A 13523-nucleotide genomic window follows, 5' to 3' on the forward strand; every position below is an offset into this window, starting at 1 on the left:
ATTTCCTCATCTGACATTATAAGTTTGGCTTGGTTCATTTTCTGATACCTAGGTTAGTGGCCTAAATGCCTTATGCTTTGAATGATCTGCTTTGAAATTAGCAGTCTCAGTGATATTGATGCTAAAGGGAGCAAAAGGGAAAAAATAGCAAATTAAGAGAACATGCAGTGAGTATTATGAGCATCTATCAAGCCGTGCTTACATTCCCAAATATAGTATAACACTAGGGTTACTCCTCCTGTTGACATCTTGGATTGATAATTTTTTTTGTTGTGAGGACTATCTTGTGCATTGTAGGATATTTAGCAGCAACCCCGTACCCTACCCACTAGATGCCAGTTGCAGCCTCCAGTTGTGACAACCAAAAATGTCTCTAGACATTGCCACATGTCCTCTGGGGCAAAATCACCTTTGGCTGAGAACTGCTTATATAACCCTATATATTTGGATTGATTGGCCCTGAGTAAAAACTAGATAGGATAACTTGAACCTTCCACCTGCAAAAAGAAACACTATACTTTCTGTGCATATTCCCTTTGAATTCATTGTCTGATACAGTCTCAACAGTGTCTTGTTCATATACTGTACATTCAAATTTATACTTCCAAACCTAATATCAAGAATGTCTAACCCTGGATTTCAAGTCTATTGAAAGGTAATGTTTCATGCTTTCCCTTGATTATTTTTCTACATACTTCTTGAGGACAATCTCAGAGATGTAGCACTAACTACCCTAGGATTAGATTCATGTTATAAACTTGTATGGTTCAGCCTTAGATATGTGGAACTGATATTTGAAGGAAGCTTATCACTAGCACTAATGAATGACAGTGGTCATGAAAATTACAGTCAGGGAATAAGCCAATTGCCTGAAGATTTCTATAACTAGGTATTAAAGCAACATAATTTTGAAAGTTTGAAATGTATGTATTTTTATATTTATGTTTTAGATTTGCTGTAGTGAAAGAAATCTGTTGGTCATCCATCTGATAGTGTTAAATGTCCACCAGTGTCTAAAAGAAACAGACATAAAATATTAGTGAACTATGTATATATATATAAAGGTATTGATGTATACAGAGATGTGAGGGCCCTGTGGGCTATAGTAGTTGGCATGTTTCATGAAGGAAGGATTTGAAGATTGTTTGTTTGGTTTTTTTTTTAAATAAATTTATTTATTTATTGGCTGTGTTGAGTCTTCTTTGCTGCACTCGAGCTTTCTCTAGTTGTGGCGAGCGGGGGCTACTCTTCGTTGTGGTGCACGGGCTTCTCATTGCAGTGGCTTCTCTTGTTGCAGAGCACGGGCTCTAGGCGCGCAGGCTTCAGTAGTTGTGGCTCACAGGCTCTAGAGCGCAGGCTCAGTAGTTGTGGCACACGGGCTTAGTTGCTCCGCGGCATGTGGGATCTTCCCAGACCAGGGCTCGAACCTGTGTCCCCTGCATTGGCAGGCGGATTCTTAACCACTGTGCCACCAGGGAAGCCCTGAAGGTTGTTTTGAAGGATGGGTAGTATTTGGAGCATTTCTAGAAAGGGAACTTTTTAGGTAACAGGAGAAAACATAACTAAGAGAATTAGATATGAGATGGACTGCCCTGACAAGGGTAGTATCTCAGATAGGATGAACCCAATTGTGGTTTTCATTCTGGTTGTGTTTCAGAATCACTTGTGGAGCTTTTAAACATATAGATGCTTGGGTCCTACCCCCAGAAATTAAGAATTAGGTCTGGAGTAGGGTTAAGGCAACTGCAGTTTTCTAGGCAATAGAGAGCTAGTTACAGTTTCTTGAGTTGGAAAGTAGGGAGGGAAAGTATTTTAAAATTGGTTTGATTGGAGTGTTACAGAATGGATTGGAGGAAGCAAATATATTGCTTTGTAAAAGTCTATAGTAATTTATGTGCGTATCTGTTTAATCTGACTCCCCAGCTAGGTTTCTCAATTCCTTGAGGTCAGGAACTATCTGCTTCGGTATGTATTTACTAATCTTGCATTATGTTCCTGAAGATAAACAGATAAATAAACTATAGCTTCTGCTCTCCTTCAGAGTCTAAATTGGGAAACAAATATATATAGGAATACCTTTTTTTTCAGTTTAGTGCCTAAAGAATTGGCTACATTATGTTTCTGATTGTAGTAGTTCCTAGATCCTATCCATAAACTGCTGAATAAATGTGCATTTTAACTTGAAAGGAAACGATATTTTAGTTTTCCGTAACATGACAACAAATGATCAAGGATTTGGGTCCTTGGTTATATTTTAATAACCTGCCCTATCTTACTGTTATTTCAGAAATATACTCAACCTCAAAATTGAGAGTAAGAGATCTAAAAATATATGTTGAGAATTTACTATGTGATAAACCCCGTGCTGGAAGCTGATCATGAAAGTATTATATAATAGCACGTTCATTTCCACTTGGAACATTTACTACTTGTCTTTTATAGTTCATAAAGTACTTATACATAATTATCTTATGTGAGCCTCAAAACAGCATTGTAAGATAAGCAGAGCTAGTGACACCCCCATTTTATTGATCTGGAAACAGGCTCGTAGAAGCTTTGGCCAAGATCACTTGCTAGGAAGTTCCAGAACCAAAGCTAGAACTGAAATCTTTTGACTACTGGTTTACTTTTTTCTATGTCAGACTGCCTATGTTTATGCTTAACAGAATTTTTTGAGATCAGATCATCGAAATACTGCAAACAGAGACCATTCACTAGGATGTAAAAGTAGCTTTGTTAAGTGGAATTTCAGAGGTTTTTTTTCTAGAGCAATAAAAAAGTACTTATCTAGTGTTACCAAAAGTAAGCAAGATATTTTCCAGTGTTTTGACTTTTAAAAATCAAGTTGCTAAAAATAATGATATGAAAATTATTTGATACTCCTCCCTTAAAGAGGTGGTGCTTTAATTCTCCTCCCCTTGAGTGAAGACTATTTAGTAACTCACTTCTCTAAAGTACAGACTGTGGCAGGAATGATGGAGTGTGACTTCTGCGGGTAGGTCATAAAAGACATTGTGACTCCTGCTTTGGTCTTTCTCTGAGATCATCTGCTCTATGGCAGTTTCTCAGCCTCGGTACTATTGGCATTGGGGGCCAGAGAATTCTTTGTTTTGAAGGATATTTAGCAGTAACCTTGGCCTTTACCCACCATTTCCACTAGCAACACTCCCTCCATCGCCACCACACACTCGCAGTTGTCTTAGACCTTGTCAGATGTCCTCTGAGGAGTAAAATTGCCCTGTGTTGAGAACCATAGGGCTGCTACATTGAGAAGACACTGAAGCAGCCCTATGGAGAGGTACACATTTCAAAGAACTGAGGCCTGCCAACACCGAGTGAGTGAACCGTCTTAGAAGTGGATCCTGCAGCCTCAGTCAAGCCTTCAGATGACTCTAGCTTGACCAACATCTTGACTGCAACTTCAGGAAAAACCATGAGCCAGAACCACCCAGCTAGGCTGCTCCTGAATTCCTGACCCACAGAAACTGAGATACTAAATCTTGTTTAAGTCACCAAATTTGAGGGTAATTTATTATCTAGTGCTAGATAATTAATACTCTTAAGTGTTACTATAAAAAAAATATATGTGTGTTTGTGTATATATATATGTGTGTGTGTGTATATATATATATGTGTGTGTGTGTACAGATATATAGATAGATAGATAGATATGTCATATAAGATGGAGAGTCACAGACATAGCAAAACCCAAAAGTTGTGAAGTCATGTCAATGCCTGTTATGTACATCTCTAGTCATGATCATAGCATATATTTGTAGGGTGCTTTTCTGGATATGAAGGCTATGAACACTATTACTGTACAAGACTTTTTTTTTTTTTTTTTTTTTTGCGGTACGCAGGCCTCTCACCGTTGTGGCCTCTCCTGTTGCGGAGCACAGGCTCCGGACACGTAGGCTCAGTGGCCATGGCTCACGGGCCTAGCCGCTCCACAGCATGTGGGATCCTCCCGGACCAGGGCACGAACCCGTGTCCCCTGCATCGGCAGGCAGACTCTCAACCACTGTGCCACCAGGGAAGCCCTGTACAAGACTTTTAATTGTAGCAGCAAGACAAAGTTGATTGATGGTAATACTAAATAGTTACAATGTAATATATATGTTTAGTCTGTTCAGTATTTCAGATTTGCTTGAAAGGAGTTAAAATTATTTAATGATAACTTCCAAAACATTTGTTATTGAAATTTTCAAACACATAAAAGTAGAGAAGATATAAACCCGTGGTGGGAACATTCTAATGAGGCTTTGGAAAGTAATCCCCTTTAAAAGAAATGAAATAATCCATGTGTAATATTTTTGCATTCAATATGGGATAACTGTTGCTCTTGATGCAGATACATACTTCACATTTGCAATCAAAGATATATGTTAACTGACACCACTGCAGCTTTTAAAGCTTCAGTGAAGAAATTATTACAAAATAATTTCTACAAATTTCTATAAATTTCTGCAAATCTTACAAAATTATTCTTACTTCAGACGGAGCTTTCAGCAAATGAAGATTAAGTGCATTTTAATCGCAAATGGTTTGGGATTTTTAGATTGTATGCCTAAGTGAATTTCTACATTGTTTGAATGTTAGTTTCCATCAGCCTAGTAAAAATGGAAGCAGTTTGTGAAAAACATTTTTGTTCCAGTAGTTTAGAAGCTTTTGCAGCAGGAATTGGATCAGATTAGTTAGGAATGGCAAGTATTAGCATATATGTTGCCATTCCCTGAGTGCCAGCCCCATGGCTAATGTCCCTAATAAATCCTATCACAAATACATTTTTCTATCTGAATGAGATTTTCATGAAAATACTGAATTTTCCTAAAAGTTCTTGAACTGTAAGTTTCTGCAAGGCAAGGTAAGTGATCAATTAAATGACTCTTTTTTCCATTCCAGGCTGCTTCTCTATTGGTAAGGTTTTTCATGTGTCATTTGTGTTTTTTTTAACCTCTGAGAAGAATTTTTAGAAACTGAAAAGCTGGGGATTGGTCATATTGCACATACTTGTAACAACTGTATTAATAACATCTGATTTTCTTCCTATCAATAAGAAAGTATTATTGTAAGAAATTGAATTCCATTTTAAAATACTATATGTAGTGCAAGTAGATCATTTTGTGATTTATTTTAAAAATGAAAGTGTAAGGTAGACATTCAAACAAGATATTTGAGAGTTAGTAAAAGATATTTAAAGAGAGCTAATAGTGTTTCAAATGGTAAGAGTTTTTAAAGTCAACTTTAAGTCCCTTGCTACTCTAAAGAATATTTTTGAAGTTCTCAAATTAAAACTTGAGTTATTGTTTTTGCATAAAGTTGCCTTTATTTTCATGGCATTGTTTCCGAAATGGAGGGGCAGAGCATAAGCATCAAAAGTACAGTGGTACTTGCACATTTGTCTGAATTTAGAAGAAAGAAAAAGTAGGTTTCTGTAGTAGAGAGAGATGTGCTGAAAAATATTTCCAGTATGGTATTTGCTAGTATTTTTGTCAAGTTGTTATAGGTAAAGAGAAAGTTCAAAGTTAGTCATCTGAATTACTTAGTTATTTAGAAACTCTTGAAAACTGTTATCAATTAACCTGAATTCAATTGGAAAAAAGCCTCAAATTATATGGGGAAGAAATGTCATCTCTTTGCAAATTATTTATCTCCATGTAGATATTTTAATGAATTCAATGTATTAATGACAATTTGTTAATTCAGTGTAACTACGAATTTTAATATATTTAAATATTTCCATTGGGACTTCCCTGGTGGCACAGTGGTTAAGAATCTGCCTGCCAATGCAGGGGACATGGGTTCAAGCCCTACTCTGGGAAGCTCCCACATGCCACGGAGGAACTAAGCCTGTGCACCACAACTGCTGAGCCTGCATGCCACAACTAATGAAGCCCACGTGCCTAGAGCCCGTGCTCTCCAACAAGAGAAGCCACTGCAATGAGAAGCCCGCTCACTGCATCTAGAGAAAACCCACATGCAGCAGCAAAGACCCAAGGCGGCCAAAAATTTAAATAAATAAATAAATAAAGTTTTTTAAAAAAATGTTTCCATTAATTTCCAAAAATACGTAAAATTGTGTTGTCTTCTTAACCATTATTGACCGTTCATTTTTCCTTAACATCATTCAAGGATTAGAGAAGTTGTCTGTGACCATTAAAAGAAATTATAAAATCGTTTATGATTCCCACAGATTACTCAGATACTTGCCAGGTGATTGCTCATTATTCATTTTGTTGGGGAAAACCCAAATTGTTTTTTGAGGAAAATCCTGATGTAGGCATTTATACTCTGATGCTCTGTGGACGTGGGCAGTTGTCCTGGTTAGGCAGCATCTCACTTTTCTTAAGACGTTGTCTCTCTTCCTTTGCTCACTCAGCATGTTGATCTGCCTTTGCCTTGCAACACAGACACTCTCCAAGCCAGGTTCCAGTCATGGAGCATAAATACAAAGTCCCTGTGTCTCTATATCTATCAAAAGCTCAGTTGATGGAAATCATCTTTGGAGGATTGTCTGAGGAATATGGAGCTTATTATCTATTTTTCTAGAAACACTTAAGATTTCCTCTTGGATTAAGTAAGTCTGTCAGAGAGCAGTGTGCTGTGCTGTTTTGTCCTCTCCTCCCTGCCGTTGCTAATGAACTGTATTTTGGCCTTATGAAACAGTCTCCACTGATGGATGCTCTAAGTAAAGAACCATCTGAAACCCACTATTATAATTGTGTAAGGATGTTGATTAGGACATTTTTACCACATTATACAGTGTCTCCTTCATAAACATACACAGGAGGAACTCTTCTCAGGTGTTATTACAAGAATAATTATGCCTCTCTTCAGTTCTCTGAGTACCTGGTTTGTTTTTATTATATGGTTCCTATGATTCATGTCTTAACTGGTTGTATTCTCTTTGTGATGGCTTTAGTGGGCTCAGAGCCAAATTTGGGGCCCACCTCTAACAGGTATTTAGAAAGGACCTCACAATAAACATTTGCACTAACCTCACCCATACATAATTTCTTATTTATCTTGTTTATTTTTCCCCTAGTCATTTATTCTTATGTCAAGTTGTATGTATATAGTTCTAGGCTACTTTAAATCCATTGTGAAATAAAGTAGGGTATATGTAAGTAAATTTAGAATTAAACAAAATTAGGATATTAAGAACCTAGTAAGCCACTATTTTTTCAGGGAGAGGGGAGGCAGGTATGAATGTATAACAAAACATTTAATTTTATTTAATGAATATTATTTTGTCCTAGGCACTGCATTCACAGTCAACAGTAGATACATGATGATGACAGTCTAATATTATAATATGTTTTTAATGAATTTTATATTTCTCCCTTTAATTTTTTTCTACCATAGCAATGTTTTTTGTAAAGTATGAATTAATTTTAGAACTCTATGAGTTTACAATTGGGAGAAAAACTTATTGAGCAGTGTGTCCTGGATTTTATTCAATTGTTTGGAGAACCTGATTTTCATAAAGGTAATTCCATGTTATGATGTTGCTCATGAAAACACAGTTTTATTTGTAGTTACAGTTTTTTAAATGTGATTAAGAGGAATCTTCCCAACTGTAGTACTAGTAAGTGTAATAATAAAGGCAAGCCAGTAGCTGGGGTTGTCCTTATCTCAGGCTGCTTGGCATCCTGGAAATAGAGCCCTGAAATTAGACAGATCTGAGTCTGAATCCCACTGCATATGAGTTATATGCCATTCAGTGAGTTGTTAATGTTTCTGACCATTAGTTTCTTATTTTGGAAAGTAAATATAACTATCTCACAAAGTTATGAGGATTGAATGAAATGTTTCCCAAATAATATGTGGTATGATTAGGTATTCAATAACTTGAATTTCTTCTCTGAGTATTCAGTTGGTTTTATCAGATGATCTTTAAAAAATTATTAGGAATTTCTGCTTTGGGTAATTACAATGTTCAATTTAGGATGAAATATGTGGTTTCCTCTTTCTCCAAATATTGCTTTGATTAGTGATAGAACAGGTTAGGTCGGAGTTAAATGCTTAAAGAGGTGGGGGAGGGGATGGATCATATATTCTTTGCTTCAGCAACTTTTGCCATAAGGATTACTAACTAACAGAGCAGTTTCTCTGAACAATTCCTGTTTGCTCTCTTCTGTAAGTAAAGTATATTTTAAAAGGTGGGAATATGTGTCCTTTGAAGTAGAAATTATTAGTCTCTTCTAAGGAAGTCATGCAATTATGGAAGAAGCAATGTGAGTGAAGATGTCCATTGTAGTAGTGTTTGTATTATTTGTGTATGTGAATGAATGGAATAGCTTATAAGGCCCATCAATAAGAGAATGAGTAGTTTGTGGTTCAGATATTTTTGAAATTGTTGTGAATGATTGTTTAGTAAAATAGAAAATTCTTATGGCTTAGGTAAGGTGGGTAAAATTTATTTATATACTTTGAGTATAGCTATGTAAGGATCATTCGAAGGAAATATACCTGTCAGTAGTGGTTTTATGAAAGTTAGAAAGCATGCCTCTTTTTGTTTGTTTTAGGGTAACAGAAAAGCACAGACGATTTATGCTTCTGACTTTACTAATAACCTTGTTAAAAGATATAAGCTCATTTTTTTAAAAAGTCAGGGGATAGAAAAATATACATTAAAAAGCAAAAGTGTTAAAAGTCCTGAGTATATCAGACATTTATTCTCTGCTTATGTGTATATATCTGAATGAGTGTACATATTTTTCCCCCACAGATGGGGATAATTCTTTACTTCTGAAACTTGTTCTCTTTCCCATCAGCAGTATAACAAGTACATATTAGTATGTGGAGGGTCTTGTTAATGGCTGCAGTATACGGTACATGAGAATGTACCATAGTTTAAACTCTGCTGTATTGGATATTAAGGTAGTTTCTAGTTTTGTTCTTGTGAACTGGCTGCAATGAACATTTATGTATTTTGAACCCAACTTATATATTTTTATATTTTTAAACCCAACTTACATATTTTTGAACCCAACTTTTTAAAAAGTGTAATAGTTGCACTGTATTATTGGGCATTCTTTGCTTTCATGTATGTTTCATCATCCCAGTTATATGGTTAAATTCTTTGATATCAGGTACTATGTTTAATGTTTCTTTTGTATCCACAAAGAATCTCATGAAGGAGATTTTTCAGTAAATGCTTAGGAAGTGATATTTTGGTATTTGTGAGTTATTACATCATTGACTCCTTTATAATGTTTTAGAGTCATAGTATAACTTTAGGGATTAAAAACTCCCCCTTGATAAAGTAATGTATATTGAGTGAAAGTTATTTCTTATGAAATACTTTTCATTAAAATTATCCTGAGTTCAATGTAAGATCACAGGAAAAACTTTCCTTATGAAATGCAATTAATTATAGTGGGACGCATTTTAGAAAAGAAACAGAGTCCATACGATTAGAATATATTTAAAATGGACTGAACTGGTGGCTAGGTTGAACTTGCTTTTCTGTTATGGTTAAAGAGTTCATGTTTGACACACATCACTTGGATTTGAATCCCAGCTCTGCCATTTTCTGTCTGTGTGGGCACATTAGTTAACCTCTCGGTGCCTCAGTTCTCTCATCTGTAAAATGGGAATAATAATAATGTCTTCTTATAAAGTTGTGATAAAGATGTTCATTCATGTAAAGATTAAAACCAATGCCTAACAATAATAAACACTCAACACACAGGTAAGTTTTTAACATTAATATCAGTTTTTTGTTGGATGCTATTGAATTTATAAGAATTGAGGGCCAAATGATAAAGTTGAAGTTTTTCTTTCATACTTCATTTTATACTTTTGTAAAGCAGTTATTGAGAATGGGCCACGTGCCAGGCATTAAGCTAAGTCCTATGGAATACAGTACTGAATAAAACAGAAGACGCTTCCTGCCCTCAAGGTGCTTATGATGAGTGGAAAACGAGATATTATTATGTCTAATATTTGAGCTTTACCATGGCCAGGCCCTTTGCTAAACCTACTGCAAAAATTATCACATTTAATCCTAACAAACATCGGACAGATTAGATATAAACGTTATCCTCATTTTATATATGAGGCCGAGAGGATTTAATTAACCTCCTCAAGGTTATATAACTACTAACTGGCACAACTGGAATTAAAATCCAGAGCCTAATACCAAAGCCCCAGTCCTTATTTAACCACTCTGCTGGGTGGTAAATAAACATATAATAATAAATTGTGATTATTGGGGTCTGTAGGGTACTGATTAATCCTAGCTTGCCTTTTGCTTAATAGATACAGGAGTCAAATAGAGATAAAAATATGTACTTTACTACTGGAAAGCTAGCGCGGAGAATGACTTGGACAGGTGGCTCAAGTGGGCGTCTTCTTTCTTCTCCACTGAATTGAACTTGCACACTCAGTTGCAGGCATGTCAGCTAGAAACCCGATGGCATTCCTTGCTCCAAGAGGCCCCAACAGGCTTCCCAGCAGTGGAGAGGGGAAAATACTCAGCCTGCGGGTAGGCAGGCAGACTCTGAGGTGAAGAGCTGAAGAGGATGGGTCACACAGGAGGCCAGGAAATTGGACGTGCCCTCCACCTGGATGCTGAAGTTGCCAGGAATGATGACAGAAGTTGGGAGGGGCGAGAGACTTTAAGATAGGACTTTAAGATGGAAAATTCCAGGTCAGTGGATAACAGCAACAGAGGGAGAGATGTTCGTGAGCAGGAGCTTGTGTAAATCAAAGGGAAAGTTATGGTCTGGAAGTGGAAACAGTTGGCAAGGAGGACATCTACGCCACCTGCTAGTCGTGAGGTACGTGGGATATGAGAGTGAGAATCCACTCTAATGGCATAGCTATAAGAGAAGTAGTGTCTTCAAGGTACAGCCTGGTTTCAATTAAAGCAAGGAGATGGGGGAAAGTTCAGAAGTGAAGATTTACAGGAGTTTATTACAAATTGGGAGTTGAAGAGCAAGGACATAAGGTAAGGATTTGGGAGCGAGGGGAGGGGAACTTATGGAGCCAGAGTCATATGGGAAAGAGGTTTTGGTGAGAATAGGTGATCCGAAAGCCTTGGATGTACCCATTAGAGACTGGAGATAAACAGGAGGATGAGACATGATAGAATTAACCCAAACAGTCTCTAAAAATAATTAGAATACACATCATTTCTTGCTGTAGATGTCCTGTATGATCTGGCCTCTGCCTGTATCTCTAACCTCATTCTTTTCCTCGCTCCCTTTGCTCCTCGTTTCTTCTGTCACTCCAGCATACCATATTTTTTCTACCTCTGTTTTATTTTTCCTTTGTTTGCACTTGCTTTTCTGAGAGGCAGCATAGGAAAATAGTTAATAGTGTGAGCTCTGGATCCAGACTTCCTGCACTGTCACTCTTTAGCTTTGTGACTGTGGGCAAGTTATTTATACTCTCTTGTGCTTCAGTTTCCTTATCTGTCAACTGGGGAATGATAATAAAGACTCACTAAATGTTAATAATATTATTTTTTCTTCTGCTTGAGGCTCTTTTCCACTATATCTTTACATGGTTGCTACTTTCTTATCATTCACTTCCTTCAGCTCAAATGTACTTCCTCAGACATCCTAGCTAATGTAGCATAACTCCACCAGCTTTCTGTCGCTCTTTATCCCGTTATTCTATTTTACTTATTCATAGCATTCATCACTGTGTGAAATTTATTTTATTATTCTGCTCTTCCCCTCTCCCCCCATCCCCTGAGGTCAGGGATATGTTGACTTATTCCCGACTGTATCTCAGCTTCTAGAAAGTGACAAATACTTTGTAGGTGCTCAAGAAATTTTTTTGCCAACTCATTGTCCTGAAAACATGGTGGTTTCCAAGGCCTCTGATCAGGCAGCATTTGGTGGCAAGGTGACACTGAGGCCTAGGCCAAGAAGACAGAATCCAGCTCTTTGTGTACCAATCTGTTGGCTCATCTAGATCAAGTGGCTGCTTCTTTTGTGTTATTGGGACATAGCTACATTCATTTAAAAATTTACTATCTGCTGCATTCCAGTTCCAAGCACAGAGTTGAGTAGTTGAGACAGAGACCCTAAGCCTCACAAAGTCTAAAATACTTACTACACGGCCCTTCACGGAAAAAGTTTGCTGATCCTTGATTTAGATGCATAGAAAAAAAGACAAGAAGGAAACACCAAAAATAATTAATAGATTACTTTGGATAGTAGGATTATATGTCATTTTAATTTTTATCTTTATACTTTTAAAATTTGTTAGAGACCCATTTAATTTGGAAATGAAATAGCCTTATAAATACTGATTTTAATATATTTAGAGAACATTTAATGATGAGCTTTTTATGTTTTTTTTTTCCCTTAGTGCTGCTTTTGACACAAAAACTGGGTTACGTGTTGCAGTGAAGAAGCTATCCAGACCATTTCAGTCCATTATTCATGCCAAAAGGACCTACAGAGAACTGCGGTTACTTAAACATATGAAACATGAAAATGTAAGTTAATAATTCAAGGCAGGATAAATTCTGCTGTTTAATAGACTGGAAAAAATTGTGTTTTAATTACTGCGAATGGAAATGCATTAGAGTACATCAAACTTTGGACCGTCCTTGTACTGGGGTGTTAGTGACCACTGCATTGTGTCAGGTAGATACTCAAAGCCTTGGGATGAAATCGGTGCATCTTCCTGGAGTTTCAGTTTTACTTAAAGATTTTTAGAGGGAAAGCATATAAAAATTTTTTTAATAAAAATGAATATTGTGGGCTTCCCTGGTGGCGCAGTGGTTGAGAGTCCACCTGCCGATGCAGGGGACACGGGTTCATGCCCCGGTCTGGGAAGATCCCATGTGTCGCGGAGCGGCTGGGCCCGTGAGCCATGGCCACTGAGCCTGCGCGTCCAGAGCCTGTGCTCCGCAACGAGAGAGGCCACAACAGTGAGAGGCCCGCGTACTGAAAATAAATAAATAAATAAAAGAATATTGTGAGATAAAACACAACTCACAAGGATTTTTAACAGAAAATATTACAAAGAAGTTTCGTATTCTCTACTTGGTTTACTTAAGACTATATTATCAGAATATGGGAATCCATGGTATTTTGTGTTGTTATGGGTTTCTTCAGTGGAGAAGTTTGAGGAAGAGTGCCTTAGGTTCACTGAATGTCCTATCAGAGATGGGTATTATTTTCTGAATAATTTAATATTATAATTTTTTCTTTTAATTTTTAAAAGACAGCTTTTCTAGATTCAGGGATTTTAACAAATGTGACAAAGACATTGTTTAAGTTAAATATAACATTTTCTTGTCTATAAGTTTGGACATTTGAGAGCAATGCTGTCCTGCAAAGGAGTGCTTAAAAATCCTAATAGCATAAATAACTGGATGCAGTTGGAATATTAACTGAAAGTGAAAAAACAATTGACTGAGCACACTTATTTTCCTGAGTTTCAAAATCAAGTTAGATTGCTGTATGAAAGGAACTGTAAAATTTGTAGCATTGTAGAAACAATGGCCATAGAGATTTTAGAACTATTTGACCCTATTGGTGGTTGCTGTGTAG

At 36.7% G+C, this 13523-nt stretch overlaps 1 protein-coding gene across 2 annotated transcripts in view; it reads left to right on the forward strand.

Annotated features, from left to right (window-relative positions):
- The window catches only part of MAPK14 (mitogen-activated protein kinase 14), a 72401-nt gene that overhangs the window by 9187 nt on the left and 49691 nt on the right, over nucleotides 1-13523 (forward strand). For both annotated transcript variants that reach the window (XM_030870946.3, XM_030870947.3), the window contains exon 2: nucleotides 12331-12460. In XM_030870946.3, the coding sequence (XP_030726806.1) occupies nucleotides 12331-12460 (130 nt within the window). The remainder of the gene's footprint in view (nucleotides 1-12330; nucleotides 12461-13523) is intronic.

Source organism: Globicephala melas, chromosome 11 (assembly GCF_963455315.2).
Source record: "Globicephala melas chromosome 11, mGloMel1.2, whole genome shotgun sequence".
Lineage (NCBI taxonomy): Eukaryota > Metazoa > Chordata > Mammalia > Artiodactyla > Delphinidae > Globicephala > Globicephala melas.